The sequence below is a fragment of the Talpa europaea genome (genome assembly GCF_964194135.1).
Source record: "Talpa europaea genome assembly, chromosome: 5".
NCBI lineage: Eukaryota > Metazoa > Chordata > Mammalia > Eulipotyphla > Talpidae > Talpa > Talpa europaea.
In genome coordinates this window covers 130,370,657-130,393,714 of record NC_140071.1, presented here as the reverse complement: position 1 = coordinate 130,393,714, position 23,058 = coordinate 130,370,657, and the positions used below count along the sequence as shown (strand labels likewise).

Sequence of the window (23,058 nt, the reverse complement as noted above, 5' to 3'; positions counted from 1 at the left end):
TGAGTGAATGCATTAATGTATTGGCATAAGGCTAAGCATCAAACCATTTCTATGCTGATTTGACAACTGGAAAGAGAAGTCCAGGTCCTAAATTTGGAAACCATAACAACCAAGAGGCTTTAAGGCTCTTAAGGATAGAAATGTAGCAAAAGTCATGGTTGTAAATAGCGAGTGGCCACAGTATAGCTCTGCCCACGTGAAGCCTTGTTCTCATTTGAAGAAACATGCAATGTGGGGGCAGCTGCCTTCTCCGGGCCCGGACAGAGGGTCCGGGGGATTCCTCACCAGACCCAAGAGCTTTTACTTTTCCAGGACTGATGAATTGAGGTCTCTGTGTGAGTGTGAAGAACACAGACACAGAAGCCAGACTGCCTGGACCACAGTCACTGGTCTGAAATGTATCATTTGTGTGAACTTGGGCAAGTTACAGCTTTTTTCTGTGCCTTTGTTATTGAAGAGATACAGCACTCATAGTACACCGCAGTGCCGATCTAACAAGTGGCTGTGAGGATTAAATGTGCTAATACACATACATCAAGTAAGAAGCATGATCAATCATCGTGAGCTGTTACTGTTTTGTATAAGACACACGGTATTATATGGTTCTCAACACCGGGCATTATGTTACCTCACCTGTGGGTCATTACTATTGTCCTGTGAGATCAGACAGATCAAGGATTCATGAGTGGTGGCTGCAAAGGAAGGACTTGAACTCTGTCTGCTGTCTCCTGGGCTAAAACTCTGCCCACCCAGCCCCCCTATTTTGTTGGCTCAAAACCAAAATCTTTGTTTTGATCAACAGAATAGTTGGGATCAACCCAACAGCAAAGCTATGATTCAGTGACAACTCTGCCTGCTGTGAGCCCGCAGCCCCTGGGGGGGCTGGCTCAGGTAGTGATCCATAAAACGGGCATCTCCTCCAGACGGCCACAGTTCTTGCAAAAGCCAAGAGAATCCAGGTGCCAAAGTAAGACTAATGATTAAAAACAAGACCAGGGCACTGCTTCCGACTCTGCCTTTGCAGCAAATACCCCTTTTCATCAAGAGTGACAGGCACATATACGAGGTTTCTTCAGTTACAGACTCCCTGTTTGCCTGCACGCCTACAGGAAACTGCTCGGGAAGTCTGATAAGAAGTGCACAATTTCAGCGCAAATTAAGTGATCCTTACCTTGAACAACACAATGGCATAGTCGTATATTAATGCAGGGTCTTCGGTCTCCAGGGCGCCCTTGGCATACCACTCAATCGCTGCTTCTGGGTTCTTGGCCACCCCTTGCTGTCCCCAGAAGAGCATTTGGGCCAATCGTTGCTTCAAGACAATAGCAATTTAGAATAATGACTTTCTGGGCAATGCTTGACAAAGACGGGAGGACAAACCTAACTGAGAATACCTTTATATAGGAACCAAGAATTAGGTAGACATGTGGTCTCTTTCAAGTGGAGCCAGAACACTGGAGGTGGACTTGTGCAAAAACAAGTCTTTAACAAATTGGAAATGGTGTATGCATAAGTGCATGTGGAGAGGGTGTGTGTGTGTGTATGTGTGTGTGTGCGCGCGCAAATGAATCCACTGCACCTAGAGCCAGAGCTCAATGGACCTTGGGCAAAAATCACTACTGTTTTCTCCTCACGCCCCTGCCTTTGGGGGGCAGTGCCTACCCTTAGGTCCAGTGAATGGAGCAGAGGCACCATTCTGAATGCAACACCTGTTTCAGGCAGAGAGTCCTCTACACCTAGCTCCTAGCCCAGCATTTGTCCACATGGCAACTCATCATTAGACATGAGATGGGAGTTTTCCAAGACCTCAAGATGTTATATGTTTGCACTCCTACCCCAACCCCACACCCAACAGAGCTCAATAGAAGTTCATAGAAACTGTTCAACAAAAACTAACTGAATGAAGAAAGGAAGATGTGTCTGTTGCTAGGAAACTCATGCAAGCTCTGGAGCACCTGGGAAGTAGCTGTGGCAAAGACATTTCCAGAACTCTGCCCTAGAATTGCACTGGACAGACTGCAGGGGAGGGACAGACGCCCACGAATGGAGCCAGAGGTAATGTCTGCTGACATTCTGGCTTCATGTGCCTGGATCCATACTGTCTTTACTTCTTTCTGCTTCTGCTCTTTCTCTTCTCATTCTCCCCCCAAATACTTCTACAGCATCCAGCAAAGTATCTCCTAAAATACTACGAAGACATCTATAGAGGAAAGGGAGATGCCTTCCTAAAGTCTGAAGTGTTTTCTCATGTCTTTCCTTCTTTCTTTTTTCTCTCCTTTTCGCACCTCCAGTCTTCTGCCTGCTCAGCAGACCCAGAGCCTCTTCCCCACACTGTCTGCTCACAAAGAGGATGAGCTAAGCTAAATCCACCCTTTGACAAGGAGGCTTCCTTCTCTTTGCAATCAGCCTTCATCTGCACCCATCACAGCTTTCAATCCTAGAGAAATCAAGGCAAGGAGTCATGGGAGGGCATTGTCCCAGCTTTCTGACCTTTCTGTTCTTTAAAAGTCTACCCAAAAGGCAAGACATGTTCCAGAGACAGAGTAGATTCCGCTGGGCCTAACATAACACATGTGATTTTCTAGTGTCTTCACAGCTGAGTTCTCCAGGTCCATCTACTCTCTCTCCCTCCAAGAGGCTTCTTCTTATTTCTACCTGGTCCACTATGTCTGATCGTGTCTTTCAAACTGGTAACATGGACAGAGGCGTTCATCTCCTGGGTGCAGGTAGGACATCCCCTCCATCTCACTGGAAGCCGAGTGATGAAGCATCTTGCTTTGGCAAATGAGAGCAGTAACTTGCGCTACTTCTGCACGGAGGCAGTAAGGCCCAGGCTGTGAGGGGCCGTAACATCACCCTCCTGCCATGGCTTGGAAGTGTGGTTATACGGAAGCTCCTGTTGGCCTGGGTTCCTAAGAGACTACAATGCACAGCCCTGCAACCCCCACCAGCCAGGCTGTGTGAGCAGGAGAGAAATGGTATTGCTTTAAGCCACTGAGATTTGGGGCTACGTGTTACCTGGGCGTGACTTGGTCTAAGATAGACCCTATTTACCTGGGCGGCTGCGTTGCCTCGAGTAGCTTCGTGCTTCAGCCACATGAAGACATCTCCATCTTCTTTGGTTTGTACCTTGAGTATTTCATCATCTTTCAGCCTAATTGTTTCAACATATGCCTAAATAAGAAGGAGGGAGGGCGAGAAAGGAGGGAAGACAGGGGGAGAAAGAGGAAGGGTAGGGTGGAAAGAAGTATCCAAATGACATAAGCGTGCAACAGATAGGACATTATTCTTAAACCAGCAGTTGCTCAAGTAAAAACTACAGGAATAATTAAACTAGGACATTAAAGCTATAATGCCAGCAGATCACATTCTTTTTAAATGAATGCATCACGGCTCATGTATCTAACTGGGTATTTTTGCTCCGATCGAAGAATTTGTCTTGAGAGGACAAAATTTATTCTACTTTCGCTGCTCGAGCTTGTTTGAAAACCTGCTTTTGTGCCACTGGTGTCAGAGCCCGATTTTATGCGGCATAAAAAGGGTAAGTCAATATTTTCTAAGTATAACCTTGTTTTATTTATCCCAAAGTGTTATTATCCTGCATGACTAACCCTTTTTATTTAGTAGACTCAGCTTCAAATAACTTTTGGCTATTTCCAAAAATTAAATCTATCCTGAAAAGAAGTAGGCATGCTAACTCCGAGGATGCAGCAGGAATGTGCTGGAGGCTCAAAAGATGAACTCAAAAGGAAAGTTCACAGAATGTTTCGAATTTTCACACAGCCTCCCAGGTATCTGCCTTCTCTGAAGAAAATAAAGCTCATTTTGATGTATAAATTTTGACTGTTTATGAGACGAAAAAACACAAAAAGGTCCTGCTGCTTCACCGTCTCCGCTCACACATAATCAACTCCATCACGCAGTGCCTCGGCTCAGGGTACGAGAAAGGGCTCCCGGATCCAGTGCAGGCCATAGGCAGACAGCACAGAAATTGGATCCAGAAGTCTCAGAGGACAAGGAACCAGGCCTGCCATCCCTGCAACCTTGGTTCAGAGAAGAGCTGAGCTTCACAAACTCTAGCCACCACCCCCCTTCCTGAGACTGTCTCCCAATTGTCTCTTCTGCTGTAGCCACATGGAGCCAGGGGTCTCTTTTGGGGACATGGCGGGGGGGGGGGTTGTAATGCAGGTTCAGATTTGAATTGATAAGGTTCTTGAGTTATTGGGTTCTCAGACCCAGACCCAGACGGATCAATCTCTGTGGGATGCTAATCTGGTGGAGGTCACTGAGCTGTTAGTAAGGAGAATAACAACCACCAGCAGCTTTTGTTGAAATCAAGCACCTGCCGGGTACTTAGTGTTTTCATTTAACCCTCACAACAGGACTACACCCCAGACCTCACAGTCCTGAGTTTATAGGCAAAGAAATTGAGGCTCAGAAAAACCATGAACGCAAGCTCACATCATGGAGCTGGCCATGGAGTTGGCTTGAGTCATAGGCAGAGCTCGGACCTCCCGGCTCATGATGCTGCCTCTAGAGACAAGGCCTGGGGTCCTGATGGGATCCAAGCCCCTCCATCTCATCAACTCTCCCAATTATACAGCCAATGTGTATGGAGGCGCCCCACAAGTGGGAGCTTGAGGCAATTTCCAGGGGACCCTCTTGTCTGCAGTGAGCCTAGAACTGGGCTCAAGTTCCAGCTGGTCGAGTAATGAAATCTCAGAAGATTTTTGTTCATCTGGGAGTTTGGATGTCTTGAATTTTGAATTTTCACACAGCCTCCCAGGTATCTTTTTTCTTCCTCCTTCACTTTGTCATGGGTCTTGAGTGAAAGACATGATCTATGAAGACACAGTTCCTACCCTGCAGGGAGCTAGACTCTTAGGTGTCTGTGCCACTCTCTTGGCAGCGACAATATATCATAATAACCAGCGCGGGCTGCGTGCCAGGCTCTGTTCTAATTGCTTTGCCCAGATTGACTCATTAATTCCTTGCAACCTTGTAAGACAGTCACTACCAATATTCCCATTTCACATATGTGGAAACTTGTGGCCCAGAGAGCTAAAGTGTTGAGTTTTTCAAACTTAGGCATCAAGCCAGACTGGCCGCCTGGGGACCCATGGTGCTCACCCAGCTTCACCATCCTGCAAAGGGCTCCAGCATCCAGGGGCGGCAAATGACAACTGTTCTCACCGTGTCCCCTTAAATATCATGACCTCCATCTACAGTGCTGTGAAGGGCTCTTGGCAAAGGCCACGCTTCAGGGGTGCCTGGCAGGCCATGCCTCACTCTGAAGAAGAAACACTGTCCCTCATGTTGCTGACCCCCTCTGAGTCTTCTGGGTGGTGCCATCAAGGTGTGTCGCATGATGGGGCCTTTGAGAACACAAAACCTTGCACATCAGACCCAAGGGACCTGAATTCTAACTCATTACAAACCACGTGTGGGCCAGTTACCTAATTTATCAAGACTCAGTTTCTACATCCATAAAATGGAGCTGAGCACAGAACATGCTATAACAAAAGCACTCCACTTGCTGCCATTTATTTTTTACAGTGTGAGGATCTTACAAGACCTGGGTTCACATCTAGGCTCCACCACTCATTTGTTGTGTGACTTGGAGCGAATTCCTTAGCTTCTCTGAGTTGCAGGTGCCTTGTCTCTAAAACGGGAACGAAACCTGTACTGACCTCATAGGCGTGTGTGAGGCTTAAACCAGAGGGTTTATGGATGAGCTTAGCAGAGAACATGGCATCTGGCAAGCTCAGTAAATGGCAAGTCATCCTCTTTAGGGCCTTAGTTCATTCTAATGTGTAAAAGGCTAACAGCAGCTTCGACTATTAGTCTTCTTACTGGTATTTGCAGTTTGATACAGTTCAAAGCCTTAGGCCACGGGGACAAAGATCTATCTTTATGCTTTAGCAACTGGAAAGGATAGAATTTGAGGAGGCAGTGCTGGGGCCAGAAACATTTTAGGGCACCCACGCTGTGTGCCAAGCTCCATGGAGCACCTGCCATGTGGATTAACTAATTCTTGCTGTAACGAGCATGTGAGGGCAGACCCCACGGCCTCCACCGCACTGGTGAAAAACTGTACAAAGACACTCAGGCAAGGAGTGTTGTCCAAGATTCACACGCGGTGAACAGCAGAGCTGGGTCCTGACCCGAGCAGATCTGGCCCCGCAGTCACACAGGCAGGAGTTTGCTTCTCGGGGGCTGTGGGCTCACCCCAAGCGCAAGGAGCACCCTGCACTGCAAAGTTACTTGCTGACCAGGCAGGAGGGGGTGCAACACCTGGAGACTGTGCAGCACTCAGGTCCCCGGGATCCGGTGCAGGGAGGGCCCCACGCCACCCTGAGACCACCACGCTCCAAGGCTTTCCCTCTGCTCAGCCCACAGGCGACAAGGGCAGAGGGCAGAGCTCATCATCTTAGCAGCTGCCTGCCAGGGACGACGGGACAGTCCGAGCAAGGGGAGTGTGTGGAGAGAGGGGAGGGCCGAGGAAGTGGTGGAGGCAGAGAGAGAAGAGAGGAAGGAGAGAAAGAGAAAAAGACAGAGAGAAGAGAGAGAGAAGGGAGCGGGGTGAAGTGGAGGGAGAGGAGAGGAGCGAAGGGCCCAGTGTCCCACATTGTGCAGCACCCGCCTTCCGTGGACTGTGGCTACAGTGGTTGGGCCGGCAGGCCCAGGAGCTCCGCAGTGCAATTTCTGAGCCTGCCCTTAGCCGCCCACCTCCACTAACTTTCTTCAGGACCCGCGGGAACCGCCATTAAGGACCTGCTTCTTAGGGTGCTAAAATCAACCACAATGCTTGACTCCCAATAGGGGGTGTGGGTTCTCTTTGTTGAAATCTAACATTTTAGGGATTTTCAAGTAAGAATGGGGAAATATCAGCTGTAATATGGCTTCCCTGGAGAGGCAGGGAAGCAAATACCCACGATCCCCCAAAGTCGGGGGGTGGGGGGAGCCACGTGTATGTCACACGCATGCAAAGGCGACCAGGGCTCAATGCTACAGAGACAGACTTTAACACTAAGAGGCCTGGGTGTCTGCAAACAGCAATGAATGCTGGTCGCATCCAAAAGCACCAGAGTCACAAGATGCTACAATTACCATATGTTCACCCTGGTTCTCTGCACCCTCACCCCACCCATCATCCCAGCGGTAAATGCTGAGATACCAACTACATGTCAAGCACAGTGCCAAGCACAAGGGGCACAGATGTGAACAGGTGGGGTGCCTGTCTCAGGAGCCCAGTCTTGGGGAGTCTCTCCTTGGCTGCTTCCTTGCTGTGTCCTCACATGCCCGGCCCTCATAGCAATCACACGTGATCAGGGCCCACCTACTGATGCCATCTGAGCTTTGCCACCTCATTAAAGGACCTATCTCCACCTACCATCATGTTCTAAGGCACGGGGTGTTAAGACTTCACCTATGAACTTAGGGGACACAGTTCAGCCCCCAACCAGAAGCCGTCACAGCAGCTCCAAGGAAAAAGGACGCAGGACAAAGGTAGCAGAAGAGAGCAATTGGCCTGTGATGCCATTGGGACTGTAGCTCACAGATGACGGGGTGGGGTGGGATATCAAAGATGACTCCCCATTTGCTAGCACAGAAAATGGTACCGTCAGCTGAGAAGTGTGTGCAGAATGGAGAGCAGGAAAGTTGTTCTCCCTCTGAGTGTGTTATGACAGCACATGGGAGGTTGTAAAGAAAATCTCAGCCAGAGAAGGTTTGAGAGATTTCAGTAAATGGAAGGCACGGAAACTAGAGGTGTGAATGACTCCACCTTTTAGAAAGCATAGAGGGAGAAGAACAGAAAGCTGGGGACCAAGACTTGCAGAAACGCAAGGGCAGGGAGAGAATTCGAGAAACTCATTTGGGATTAAGCCAGAAAAAAAAAAACAAACAGAAACCTTCTCTGTAACCTGAAGCAGCGTTCCACTAAATCATAGTGAAATGACATGAAGTGAGATGACTAATAAAGAAGATGAAGTGATGCGAGCCACGTGTTACATAAAGAAGAAAATGAAGCAAGATTCAAGGAAGGAGTTACTGGAGGATTCTTGGTTTGTTAATTAAAGGTCTAGCTTGCCTTATCTCCTCATTTGTTCCATGGGCTGCTGAATTAATAGATTCCTTAACAAAAGGACATTTAAATCAACATATGACACCTGCTTAAATTCTTAAGAAGCCATTAATTACACATTCTTAAGAAAATGAGCTATGATACAACTCCTCTAACTGCATAATTCCTATCTATGCTTCTTCATCAAACGACTTTTCAGCTACAAGATGGATCTTTTCTATTCATCTTCTCCGGTTCTGACCAATTAAACATTTTCTTTCATAATCATAACATTTCACATTCCAAATCTTCAAAAGAAAAGGAGCTTGTTCACGACATACCATTTCCCATTGCTAATTTATGCTGAATTAGATTTCTTAAAAGTATAATATGTACATACAGCACATTAATAACACATTCGGGTTGAACAGAACAGTGGAAGTATTATACTGTGGCTTGACTTTGTATGAATGTTTCAGAGCAATTTTTTTTACAAAAAGTTTATCAATTAATAAATGAATTCCTTTCAAATAGAGGTCAAATTTTGCACATTGCTTATCCACATAGAGAATACAAATGATGAGTGTGTAAGCTTATCCAGAAGAAATCATTTTTTCTAAAGGAATTAGAATGTCTATGTAGACAGCCCTTTGGTGTTTTATAGCTTGACTCATGTTTAATGTTCACTGACAGTGTGTGTCTTTGAGTCATTTATTTCATAACTGTACAGCGGCCACAGCAGATTTCTTCTCCAGAAACCATCCGTTCCCAGTCATCAAAGAACACGTTTTCTGCACTGTGGGTTTCTGAGTGCAATCCAGGAGCAGTGCTGGGGAACTGCGAGTGGTCTGGCTCCCCGTTAGCTGTTCAGCCTAAGATCTCACAGTTCTGACTTAGCCAAGCCTCTCTCCTGGGCTCACCAAGCATAAGCAGGGAAAATCACAAGTTTAGGGTCTTGACCAGAGCCAAATCCAGCACTGCAATTTACCTACTGTCTATGGCTGCACAAACCCAGGCATCCCGTTGATTTAGATATTGTCAGTGGCAGAGATGAGTAGTTTCAACAGACACGGTATAAGCAAAGCCTAAAATATTTATTATCTGGCCCTTCAAAAAAAAAGAAAAAAGCCAACTTGCATTTTTCAACTTCACCACCTCAACTGCTATGACCATCAAACCATCTTAAATCATTTCTGGAGAGAGAAGGTGTGTACAAACCCAGTCCAAGAGGCCAACCACATTATGGTCTCTTCCCAGTGGATGCATTGTGTTTGGGGGGCAGGTGTGAGCCATTGATTTTTTTTTTTGCCCAAAGGGTTAATAAGATTTTGGAGCCTACAAAATTAGGGGCTGAAGTTAGTGTCCTTCCTCAGAACATAGCTAGGGATGGAGCTTGCTTCTGGGGATCCCAGACACTGCTTGTTATTACATATTGATAGAAGCCATTGGTTCCCTGCCATCACTCAATATGGCTCCATTCTCCCTAGTATCTCTGGACCCCACCACTTCCAATGGTCTTGGAACAAAGACAAGATACCTATGTTTCTGGCACACATTTTCTGCAACATCTAAATCTGTCCAGAGACAAATCTACACTTTGCATGCCAGTCCTCCCACTCATGAAAAGCTTTTCATGCATAGATATGGAATGCACCTGCATTCAGCCTGAGCACAGTCAGGAAATATGAACTGGAGAGTGTAGGAAAGCATTCTCCCCATGTGATTTTGTCCATCCTCTGAAAGCCAACAAATAAATCGGCCACAGGTGCAGATGCACTATAAAATTGTGCAGGACGCCCTGGTCAACAGGGCTATAACCATTTCGACCTGTTTCTCTCTCGTACCTGATCTCCTTGTAGTGTGTGCTGGTCGAGGGGGGTCTTGGTAGCAATGTTGCTGTAGTAGGCATAGGACAGCTCCCAGTCCAGGGGGTACTCATCAATGCCCTGATAGTGCTTGTATCCAAGATTCATTGAAGACAGCCTCTCACTGCCCTGGCCTCCAACCAAGCTATACAGCATGCCCTGTTAGGAAGGAATTGACAAAGCATTCACAAGGTTGTAGACAGGGACCATAAACTCCTAACATCAAAAGGTTACCTGCCCTGTTCCTGTATGAGCCCGGCCATCCCAGAAACATGTAAACATGCCTTTAAAAAAAAAAATGTTTAAAGAAGAAGTCAATACAACTTTCCAGTGGTTTATAGATTCCAAGCTATCTGTCCTATTAATGTCTAATAGTGTAAAATTTCTGGAATTCTGCCCTTTTCGCAATGGCAATGCACAGCCTTCCCCTGATGCTCACAGCATCTCTGCATATCTGCCAAGCAGTCTCAGCATTCCTGGTCTGATTTAGTTGTATCCTCCGTGGCCAGACGGCTGGGCAGTTAGGTGTTGTCACAACCTCACACCCTCAGAATGCTAGTGTTGGGAAGGGTCTTCAGCAATTGAGTGGTCCGACTCAACCCATCATAGAGGAAATAGAGGCCTAGAGAGGTGAAGTCCTTTGTTCATGGCCAACCAGCCACTCTGGCAGAGACAGATTCTTCTACACCATTCTACCTTGGTGGGAATCGCCCCACGGACTCAGAAAAACAAACTGTCCACCATGAGCTCTATCATCAGAGAAGGGAAGCCATTGGAAAGGAACATGGAGCCCCTGGGCCATCTACACAGTCCGAATCTTTCCAAACCCAAAATGAACAAGTCTTTGTGCAAATCTGGAAACTGAAAGTGATCAGGGACCATTTAGTGGACTTACAAAACTCTGATTCCCAATGTTAGGCAAGTTGCGTAATAAATTTGGATTCAAAACCAACGACTGTCAAAATCAACAGCTTTTATTTTGATGGTAGAAGACTGCATGTGACAATACTTTCTGGAAGTCCAAATGACTCCATTTAGCTAAAAAGATAATAAGGGGGGCCTCCCTGGTGGCACAAGGAGTAAAGCACCGCACTATGAAGCAATCCGCAGCCACATGGTGCAGCAGACCTCTCCTGTTTCATCTGCTACTCCCCTCAACAGTGTATTTCAGTCAATCTTCCTGTTCTGCTTCCCATTCTGTTTTTGGTGAATCCTCTCACCCCCCACATCTCTGGTCTATACCCCATCTCTTGTATGCACAAATAAATAAATCTTAAAAAAAAAAAGATAAGGGATAGTGGTCCCACAGTCAGAGTAGTTACAAGAACTAGGCAAGAGACACTTGTTCTCAAAAGAGTGGGATCCTGGTAAGATCTGCTCAAACTGTTTCTAAGACAGTATACCAATCTCATGCCCCAGTCTATGTCCAGGAATGAAGTATCCTTTTCAGTAACTAAAAGCAGGAGATCCTGTATTTAACACAGCCCCAGGACATTTTTCTTCCATGTAGAGATGTAAAAGACTCCAGGGAGTATGAAGATGTCCAGCAACACCTGGAGCACAAGAGCCCTGCTGTGCAAATGTAACTCAGGTGACTGAAATTTCTGGAGCCCATGAAATACTCTACCTGCAGTTGATCCCGAGGTACATTTAATCCAGTTTCATAAAAGACGGCGAGGTAGTAGGATGCTTTATGGTATCCACAGCAGCTGGAATCCATCAGCGAGGGGATGACAGAGCTAATTTGGTGAAGACCATCGACACTGGAGAGTTTCTTTACAGCCTTCTCAAATATCCTCCCACCAATTTCTAATATAGATTCATTTGGGTTCCTTGGCACTGTACAGAACACAATTCATAGCACACACAATTAATTACCCTGGGATTGACATGGCTTTAGAAAGGAAAGGGGAAAGCCAATTAAACCACCTGAGTTATTAATATGGTTGGTCCTGCAGTGCCTTGAAATATACCACCTTCCAGGGAGGTAAATTAAACCCTTTGGGGATGCCACGGTGTTATCCTGTAAATAGCTTTTTCTTTGCACTAAATGACAGCCTAGCATCCTGGGGAAAAGGATGTGCCTTATATAGCTGAGCACCTCAAGAGAGTAATTTGCTCGGTGTAACTCACCACCTGATTTGGACCACCTAAATTTCTAGAGACCTCTTTTTCCTTCCAGGGGTCTCTGAAGAAGAATGTTTTATCTCAAAAGTAGTTCCTAGGTGCTGCTCTAAAAAGTAGAGCAAAAGTAAAGGAATTTGAAATGCTTTCTGATCCTCTTTTGCCTCTAGGTTTTCTCATGGTCTCTAAATACAACAAAAAGAATGTGTCAACTCTTCTAGAGGACTTGCAATATGTCAAATAAGGGTTGGGCTTCTTCAAATACTGGACTTATGCAAATCATGTCCCGCAATCTGACCCATTTCAGGAGGTAGGCGCTATGATGATTATCCTTATTTTGTTTCAGATGAGGAGCTTGCAGCCCGGAGAAGTCAACTAACCTGTCTGAAGTTACAAGAGCTGGAGAATGGATGGGCCAAGCTTTGGTTCCAACTTTGCAGGTCACCAGAGCCAGACCTCCCACTGAGTGTTCTACCCCCACCTCTGGTTAGTTGGCAGCCAGTCCTCATAAAGACTTCACCGCGGGTACAGACCTTTTTACACAACTGCTTTAAGCTCTGATACTTTTTTTACCCAATCCTCCCATTAACCTGATAAACATTTAGCAAGTGCCATGGCCCCATCATCTAAGTGTCACAATCTTCTAAACTGTCTGCATTATTCATCTCTCTTATTTATTAATTCAGCCAGTGAATGTTAACTTTCTATTCTGTGCCTCTGTTAGAAGCTATGAAACCAGAAAGACACGTGAGATTTTGCATACGGCACAAAGAAGTCACTAAGAAGGACACTGGTTATGTTTGGGGAGAAATGGCCACCTGATATAAGAGTAAAATTTTACCTCCTTCAAAAACTGTTGCACCTGGCTGTGGTGCCAGCAAACACAAAGCAGCTTCCCCATCGATTCAGGCAGACGGGTAAAGGAGAGTTTAGTGCCCTCGGTGGATATTTCTAGGCTTTAATGCTCTTTCTATGCCAATTGTTGCGGGGCAAACCCACAGGCTGGCAACGCAGGGAGCCCCCGGCAAATCTGTACCCTTTCTCTTTGGGTTCTCTCTGTCATCACTTGTCCTCTCATAGCCAGCCCACCGAACCTTCTTCCAGTCTCTGAGAGACGCCGCCCTTATAGCCTCCGCCTCCAGGCTCAGGTGTGCCCACTTACACACGCCCACACGCACTCCAGGTGCGCGCCATCAGGCATGCGTGCCCCGCGCCCATGCTCCCAGGCGCCTCTTGCATTCAGGTTGCAGGTAATAGCCACAGAGGCCAGCAGCATGAAAACCTGACCATCACTTTCCCTACATCATTTTTCTTTGATTTTCTTCATTCCATCCAAATTGTAAATGTTGCCAACAACTTCCAGGAGGCAACGGGAGATTTCTGCATGGTAGAATGCACAGAGGCCAGTTTCCAATGGTGGACTCTCAAATGGGAAGATCTAAGATGGGCTGTCTAGGTAATTCCCTGGCAGAGGTCCACCCAAAAAATAGAGACCAGCAGAATCTGCAGACCAGATTGTGAAGCCCAGGTCAGTGGTTATGAGCTGGTGCCAGTCCCTCTGGGCACACGGGCAGGCTGGCTGCCGAGTCGGGGGGTACGTGCCTCCTCCTGCCTTGCTATGCGGGGGAGTCTGCCCACCACCTGCATCCAGCAGCAGGGCCTCTCATCTCGTGGCTCCTGAATCTCCTCATCCAGCCTTCTCCAAGTTTCTGAAAGGCAATACACAGCTGGATCTGCTTTCAGTCCAAGATATTGAAGAAAACCACCTTATGAACAAATGGAATTTGCTTCCCTTCCTGCATTTTATTGATCCCCAAAGAAATAGATACTTGTTTAAAAAAAAAACACACACAATGCATATTTGTATAAAATAAAAACAGAAGTTCCCTCTCCTCCAATCCTTAATAGTGAAGATAAAGACTATTAAAAGCTGGTGTGTGTGCTTCTCTTGGCACAAATAATAACTCATATGCACATCTGTCTGCATCTATGCATACACATTTTCTTTCCACTAAGTTCCTGACCCTCAACTTTTTTTTCAAATGAGCCACATATCGGGAGTTTCTGTTCATGGCTATCAGAAGTGCGTTATTTTCTAAAACTTTCAATATGATTATACTCCACAGCAGAGTCATTTTCCAACCGATTCTTGGTTTTTAGACTCTTGGGGTGCCTCCAGTGGTTTGCTATAACATGCACATATTGATCATTTCCCTGTGCTCCTCTGTTGGGATATACCTGAATAATAATCTTTTCCACCAGAAGCCTGGGAGCTCCTTTCAGATTTTACCTTCACATTCTTGAGAGAATTCTGTCCTATCCAAGTTAAACAGGACAAGAACTTTCTCTGACAGATTCAGTATGTACTGCAGCCATCCCATGGAGTTGCAAATTAAATTCCACTTCTACTTATTCATATATTTACTTTTTGATGGGTACTCAGCTGCCCTCCGTGCACATTCTGAGCAAAGCAGTATTAACATTTTGTTAACAATCCATCTCCACCTCACCTGCTCTACCAAACACCCAACTAAGATGAGGAGTTTTGCCTGAATACCCGCAGACACTGGCTAGATGAGCTCAGAGGACAGAAGATACTCCAAACCAAATGAAGCTCCAAATGAAACACTTGTCCTGCTGACCTCGGCATGGAACCCCAATAATCATTAGCGAGAACACCCAGGTAGCTGGGATTGCTGGAGACTAAGAAGCAATGGGAGAATCCTTCCCATATCTCAAATTCTTAGCACAAAAAAACCTCAGAGACTGAAATGTAAGCAGGTTGAAAAGGCTCCATTATTTCGTATACATATTAAAATTCTTAACTCCCCCCAAATATTACCAATCAATATTTTCTCTGTTAAAGAATCTAAACAATTTTCTGCACTAGTGAATATAATAAAAAAAGAATTCTAAAGTCAAGCTGCTCATCTTGCACATTCTTTAGTTTGAATTCCACTGCAGCACCAAGCCATGATGACATTGGTGATATTGTAAAACCGGCGATTTTAAAATCAGTTTAATGAAACTGTTAATTTCACCCATCTGGTTTAGCATATGCATTTTTCCTGGTCGATCTGTAACTAAAAAGCATGCCTTGTTCATGGAGATTAATGGCATAATGAAAAAACAAACAAACAAAATAGAGGAAGCCATTTTCCCACTTTCTTTCTGCACCAGAAGCTAAGGAAGCAAAAGCACAGGCACCACTAACCCTCACTATTTTCCAAGGAACACCGGCACTGTCCATTTGGCTTTTTTCCCTTTTTTTTTTTTTAACAACAGTGTCATAAGGTGGCCATTTGTGTGCTTGTCTTTAAAAGAAGCAAGAAACAGAAAATAAGGAGCTGGCGTCGGCATCTGATTGAGAATTCAGGAGGAGAAAGGCAAACTCATTCCTTGGGAGAGCAACAGGGACGTCAAGAGGAAAGTCATTTTTACTTTCAACTTCCAAAAGGTGTGATGCATCCAAAGCAGAAGTTTGAAAAGGGAAAAAGGACCGAGAGACAAAAGCAGTAACCAGAGAAGGAAAGATCACCCAGTTTACTAGTTAAGGAAAACACAGAACATGTCTCATTAGCATTCTGATCGGGTCAGCCCCGCTGCTTGCAGACCTAAGGAACTGCCTTATTTTGCTCTCAAAAGTCAACTATTCACGCCCTTCTGTCCTGCGCAAATTTCCTGGTTTTACATGTCATCCTCCTTCTTTTCTCTCCTTCTTCCTTTCCTCTCTTTTCCTCCCTGGTCTCTCTCCCCCACCCCTCCCTGTTGTCACCAGGGATTTTCTGGGCAGGAAAATTATGGCCCATTCTTTGTCTCCTTCTTTGTGCCTCTGTATTTTTTTTTTTTTTAATAACCATAACGTACGCTTTCTTAAGTACAGAAAAAATACAAAAGATGACGGCTCTTCAGTGAATAACAATGAAAGTTGTTCTTCAGGGACACAGTACCCGGTGTTATTAAGTGACATCATTGCATTTTACCATTTCCAGAGTCTCCGAATAAACATGACAAGTGTTGGCAAAGATAAGAGCTAAAAAAAAAAAAAAAAACCCACAAAAAAACCCAAACCAGAGTGGCGCCAGTGTGGCCAGCACCCCTTGGCACAGTGTGTGGAGACGCCCCTTACCCTGTGCTCAGCATGGCAAAGCCTGGGGTGAGAGTCAGGACGTCCCTGGGGACCGAGGCAGATGGCGTCAGCCCTGCCAGCCCAGCCTGGGACCTGGCCTCATCCCAGGGCCACTTGCTGGCAGACCTTGTCTCCAACAGGCACAGCTCCCAGCTTCCAGGGCTCAGAGGTGCCCCCCCAGAATGAAAGCAAGGAAAGCAGTGAAGGGTTCTGGCCTCAGGCAGATGTCTGCAGGGGCCTGCGGTTGCCTGTCTGTCCCCATGCCTGCCCTGCACCTATCAGCCCCCCAGCCCTCGTGCACCTGGTCTTCGTGTCCCGTCTCACCCTTTCCTTGCAGAACTAGCTCAGGCCTCATGCTCCCCACAGGGCCACCGTTGCAGCCCCCCTACCCAGCGGCCTCTACCTCTCTTCTCTGGATGCCAGGGCCCCATGCCAAGGGCTGCATTTTGACAAGGAAAGTGTGATTGGGGAGTAGTAGAAATAGCCAGCCCACCTTTTCAGTAATGAAATGCATGCAGACGAACACACTGCCATCTTAGCAGTAAGTATAAAAAGCCCAAATGCTAATCGGACCATTTCTATGCTCTGGCAGAAGCCATGTTCCTAGAGATTTGAAGGTTCCCCAGGAAACAGCACAGAGGTTGCCCAGTCCGCATGGTCCCCGGAAGTCCTAAACATAGGGTCTCGTATTGGGTGTCACCGAGCCTGGACAGGGGTGAGCTACCACCAGGGCAACATAAGAGAATTCCCTGCCAAGTCAGGAAGCGACAGTGGAGGTTCGGGAAAGCCAGGAGGTAGGAAGTGGCTTCTGCCACACTGGTTTGCATTCCGCTGCCCTGAAGGGCTTGCCATCTTTCATTCAAGGGCAAGCTGGCTGTGGAAGGTGAGGGAACAAGCATTGCACTTCTGAGGGGACAGCTGCATTTTACACCAGGTTAGCTCAGTAGCTGTCAAGTTAAGGGGCTCCTCCTCTGCACTGCTGGTGGCATGTGTGCAGGGGTTGGTCAAACGTCTCATTATGGTCACCCCAGACACAGCACAGCTCTCAGAAGCACCCAATACATGGTGCAGCTGGAGATTGCTGAGCAAGGTGAAGGGAGCAGGACAACAGGCTCACGGAACTCTCCAGTCTGGGGCTGGCCTGCCTCATGCAGACCTTGAACTTGTGTCTCCTGGAAGTCAAATCTCTCACTCCTGACAAAGATATTTTTAGTATTTACAATGAGATCACTTTCCATCTGGAGTGCATCTAGTTACTCTTGTTGAAGGTCTTCAAAGAAAACCCAGATCCTGTCTTGGCATCATGGTAGACTCAAGACAAATCAGCAATTTAGAAATCAATCAGCAGGTACATCAGTCCTTGGACACAGAATGGCAGAGTTTTCTGCCTGGGGCACTGAGAAGGTGGTGCAGGAAATAGGAGAGTGAACTGGGGCTGACGGCTGTTTGCAGAACAGATGAGCTTATGAACACGGGCAGGTGAGGCTTGTATGTTCTTTGAAGGGAATGGTGCAAAATGCATATAGGGTCATATGGAGGAAACAGTGATTCACCAGGCAGATAATAAACACCCAAAGCCACTGCAGAGCTTTGGAAATGTAAACAAGATATTTCACACTTCTTGCACCACCCTCAACAAGCTTGCAGCTGAGTGAGTGATAGAGACTCACAGAGCATCAAATAGCCGTCACTCAAGGCAGAGTAAGAAAAGCTGCACTCAGGCAACCCTGCCTCTCTCATATCCACACGGCACCTTCTGTCCACGAAGCTCTTTTCTAGACACGTGCTACTTTATGAGGGCTGCTGTGATTCCTAATAAACCGGTTTCCCAGCAAATATATCATAGCTCGCACCCATGAAGAGTATCAATGTTGCTATTAAAAAACAAAAACAGGGCCTCCCCGGTGGCGCAGTGGTTGAGCGCTGGGTTGCGAAGCTGCCCGCAGCCTCCGAAGCGCTGGTTCGATCCCCGGCTGCTCCCCGGCCACGGGAGGAGGGTCCCACATGGCGTGCAGACCTCTCCTGCCGCCCGCTGCTCCCCTCAGCAGTGTACCTTGGTCCTTCTGCCTGCTCTGCTCCCCTCTCTGGCTCTGGTGAATTCTCTCACCCTCCCACGCTTCTGACTGTACCCAGTGTTCATATGAATAAATAAGTAAATAAATCTTTAAAAAAAAAAAAACATAAAATAGCAAGTGTGGGAGAGGAGGTAGAGAAACTGGAACCTTTGTGCACTGTTGGTGGGAATATGAAATGGTACAATCTCTATGGAAAACAGTTTGCTAGGTCCTCAAAAGATAAAACAGAATTAATAAGTGATCCTGCAATACCACCTCTGAGTATATACCTCAAAGAATTAAAAACAGATTATCAAAGATACATTTGTACACTCATGTTCATAACAGCATTAGTCACAGTAGCCAAGAGGTGGATGCAAACCAAGTGTCCATCAGCAGGTGGATAAATAAACAAAATGGGGTGCAATGGAATATTACCCAGCCCTGAAAAAGGAAGAGCAGTCTGACAATGTTACAACATGGCTGAAACTTCAGAACATGCTGAGGGAAATAAGCCAGTCACAAAAGGACAAATGGTGTAAAATCCCATTTACACAAGGTATCTAGAGCTGCCAAATTTATAGAGACAGAAAGTATCCTGGTGGTTGCCAAGGCCGGGGGTGGGGCAGTGGGAGAGGGCTTGGGCAGTAGTTTAATACAATTTCCATTTTGGATTATGAGAAGGCGCTAGAGATGTGCCAATGATTTGAGTGTGTTTAATACTACTGAAGGGGACACATAAAAACGGTTAAGATAGGGGCTTTGAGGGTGTGTCATTTACCACAATTTTTGTTTTAATTGCAATTCTTAAAGGGGGGGACTTAAACAATGGTGGCTACCAGAGGGGTGGGAGTAGGAGGAAGGGGTAGAGGGGCCAACTGGACAGTAGTGACTTGCAGCCAGAACATTGGTGGTGGACATGATGTGGGCTCATATATATGACAAGAGGTGAAGCTGTACTCCTAAACCTTACACAGCATTGTAAACCTGCATTTAACAGTTTTTTTTTTTTTTTAAAGGATGAGGATGTAAATACTTGGTGCTCCTCTTTTGCAGAAGCAAGATACAGCTCAATCTTTTGGGTACAACTAGAAGGTAACTGCTTCCCATGCCTTCTATCCCTTGTTAATGAAGCCAAACTCCACCCCCTGCAAAGCTCTCATCGCTCCTCTGAGGAGTGCTGTTGGCTGAGAGCGAGAGCAGATGATCCATCTATAGTCACACAATGTGGGGACGACACTCAAGTCTGAAATGTGCGGGTATAGCAGCTTGGAAGTGCAGGCATCAAACGAGGGAGACGACTCTCAGAAAGAACCGGGCATCAATCTACTGTCTCATGCCATCTTAATCTTTTTTATATGCCAGGGGGCAAGTAATTCCACAAATTAATTCTCTTTGTGCAAACTGTGAAGCTGGGGTTTTTCTTGACCTTTAGTCTAAGCTAGTCTGACTCTTGGTTTTTGTGCTAGTCTGGCACATGGGGAACTTGTCAATACTCGTTTGGCAAATGAATAGGAGGCTGTGATATGAGTGACGTTCAGAAGTTACTCACACAGCTAACTTCCTTATCTTGGTTACTCCACCCAATCAGTTCTTACAGCAAGAATGGCGAGCATTAAACATCTGGTCCCTGAGTCCGTTCTTGTAGCTTATCTCAGATATGAGAAAGGTAATGTGCTGAGGAGGGCCGAAGAAGGTCTACCTGTCAGCAGGTCGGGACAGCTTAGGGTAGCAGCAGGAAACATAATGCAAGCCTAGTTCCTATTAATTAGACTTGTCCGGGCCTCCCCGGTGGCGCAGCGGTTGAGCGCTGGGTTGCGAAACTGCACGCGGCCTCTGCGGCGCCGGTTCGATCCCCGGCTGCTCCCCGGCCACCGGAGGAGGGTCCCACATGGCGTGCAGACCTCTCCTGCCGCCCGCTGCTCCCCTCAGCAGTGTACTTCGGTCCTTCTGCCTGCTCTGCTCCCCGCTCTGGCTCTGGTGAATTCTCTCACCCTCCCTCCCGCACTTCTGACTGTACCCAGTGCATGTATAAACAAAAAACAAACAAACAAACCAGCAAACAAATAAATAAAAGCATGCCTCTATAAAAAAAAAATAATAATAATAATAATAATTAGACTTGTCCACAGATCTTCAAAATCAGCTACAGACTCACAGCAAGATGGACTTGAGAGAAAGGGTGGATGAGGAGGCAGGCCTGGCTACAATCACACTGGCTCCAGCATGATGCTTTTTATGGAAGTCAGAGTCTCCACTAAGCTAAGTTAAGAATGTTAACTTGTATTTTTAACCTTCAATTTACAAAATTAAATTTTCTGCATTTCACCCGGCCTCGTGTTAGAGACGGGGCGCGATGGATGACACCAATCCCTCCCCAGGAAGAGCGGGAGGACGCTATGATAGCCTCGAGCGAGGGCAGTGTGCCAGGAAGGGATGAATTTTAATGAGTGGATGCCCTACCTCTGCAGAAGCCTGCCTGGTCCTTATGGATGGAACAACGTAACCTAGAAAAACGGGGGCTGAAGGCAGAATAGGACTTGAGGTTTGTTCTGGAGACTCCTTCTCACTCTCCCACCTGCTCTTACTCTCTCCTGCTCTTACTTCTCTCTCTCCACCCTGCATACAAAGCCCAGGCAGGAGGAACGCAGGGCGCTGTGCCCCACAGGAGGCAGCAGCCAGGGGCAGGTGCAGTCTGGGGCAGGCTCTTCAGCACTATTCCAAGCAGACTTGGCACCAGGAGGACCTGACTGTCTTGTTGGGCACCAGCAATGGGTCCTGAAGTTGCCAACCCAGCTTTGGGGGCTTCTCTCCTGGCACGGCTGGCCAGGATGTCTAATAGGGGCCACAGTACGTGTCTCTGCACAGTTACAGAATTGTCCTGGAAGTCATGATTCTGGAGCTTGGGTTAGAGTTTTCAATCAGATTCTACTCCCAGGCTTCCATAGAAATGAAAATAATTCTAAATTCTGATAAATAAGACTTCTGAAACCAAACAAAGGTCAGGCAATGATAAACTTTAAAACCAACCCTTGAGAGCTGATCACAGATCCGAGGCCTTGGGTGGGGTTGTGGGGAGGGGAGAGGGCGGACACCGGGGTGGAGGGCAAGCCCAGTGGACCACAGCAGAGGACCCTGGCTGCTTTGTTGGTGGAAGAGCTACGGTGATCACACTTGAGGGGAGAAATCCCATAATGTCAAAAAATTAACAAGGATGTAAAACAATGGTACTTCATAAAAAAAGATTTAAAAAAACCTCCTGAGATGTAAAAATAGCATGAGAGCATTCTTGAGAGTATTTACTTAAAAAAAGAATGTTTTTGTGAAAAATGATTCACTCCTGTTCCCAATCAGCAAACTATATTTAAATATGATCAGGAATCTCACAAGCCCAGTTTTGACCCAGAGACGGTCCTAACCCACTTAGGCGAAAAGATCCAACAAGCATTTCCCTCCTCTGGCCACCTGTTCTGACTGGGAAACCCACCACCTCCCAGACCACCCCCGAAAGGTGACACTGCTCGGTAATAATAGCAGAGCTCTGATCTAGGATGGTTCTCAAGGGAGGCGACTTTTCCTCCTTGGGGACATGTGACAATGTCTGGAGACATTTTGGGTTGTCACACCTAGACAAGGGGGTGCTGAAAGGCGAGGGCATGTTGCTGGTGCCTAGTGGGTAGAGACCAGAAATACTGCTCTACATCCTAAAATGTACAGGACAGACCCCTCGCAACAAGGAACAGCCAAGTCCAAAATGCCATGAGCGCAAAGATTGAGAAATGCTCTCACACAGAACTTGCTCTGCACTGATACCATTTCTAGGTTCTCTATACAAATATCTAGTTCATATTTATATTAACTAAACATATAACTTATAATATTTATCTTATGCATAGTACATATTATATACATATATTTATTATCAACACAATACGCATATTTATGTAATGATTACTATATATTGTATATAACATAATGTTTTACATATTTCTAAATTCATTTAACCCATCACTGGGAGAGAGGTATAACCGGTTATTGACATTTTGCAGATGAGAATGTTGAAGCACAGAGAGATGAAGTAGCTTGTCCGAGATCACACACTCTGTAAATGCTCAGTTAAAATAGGAACCAGCCTACCTGGCTCAGATGTGCTGTCACAGCTCCAGAAGGCCTCCTCCCTGCTCAGTGCCCTCCTTGCACAAGCCCACATAGTCAGGGCATCTTCCGAGCCAAGCTCCTTACAGCCTTTAGCCCTGTCTCCACTCTGGCCTGCATTCTCTCCTCTCTGAACCATGGCAGCAGACCTCCTGCTCCCAGCGCCACACCCCTCTAATTCACCTTCCCCAACATCCCACTGCTGCCAGAGTAACCTCGGTAACCCAAATAAGACCATGCCTCTGCCCCTGCTAGAAACCCTTCAACAGGTTCCTGTCACCTATAAGTAAAACCCAAACTCTTCAGGGTGGTATGAGTGCTAGTTGGAATCGCCAGTCTCCAGGCCTTCTTCTGCTTCCCAAATTCTTTGCCATCATTAAAATCTCTGTGCTGCTACCACCTCCTCACTTCTACTCTGCTGGCAGTACCATACATACCTTGCTTATCTGGAAAACACCTACTGACCCTTCAAGAATCACCTTGTCACCTCCTCCAGGAAGCCTTCCGTGAATGCTTCAGATCTCCAGGAGGAACTGACCACTCCTTTATCTCTGCCTCCATCATTTACTTTCACAACCTTTATTAAAATACATGACCATTTTCCTTTGCTTTCAAGTTTGTCCCTCAAGGGCAGGGAGTCTGTTTTACCTCTCTCTGAAATCTAGC

The 23,058-nt window shown here is 46.4% G+C and overlaps 1 protein-coding gene across 3 annotated transcripts in view; it reads right to left on the bottom strand.

Moving 5' to 3' along the window:
* Positions 1 to 23,058, bottom strand: part of SEL1L3 (SEL1L family member 3) — a gene marked incomplete at its 5' end in the record, with an annotated part of 96,150 nt that overhangs the window by 32,755 nt on the left and 40,337 nt on the right. For all 3 annotated transcript variants that reach the window (XM_084234044.1, XM_084234046.1, XM_084234045.1), the window contains 4 exons: positions 1,172 to 1,312; positions 3,055 to 3,174; positions 9,910 to 10,089; positions 11,558 to 11,769. In XM_084234044.1, coding sequence (XP_084090170.1) covers positions 1,172 to 1,312; positions 3,055 to 3,174; positions 9,910 to 10,089; positions 11,558 to 11,769 — 653 coding nt within the window. The remainder of the gene's footprint in view (positions 1 to 1,171; positions 1,313 to 3,054; positions 3,175 to 9,909; positions 10,090 to 11,557; positions 11,770 to 23,058) is intronic.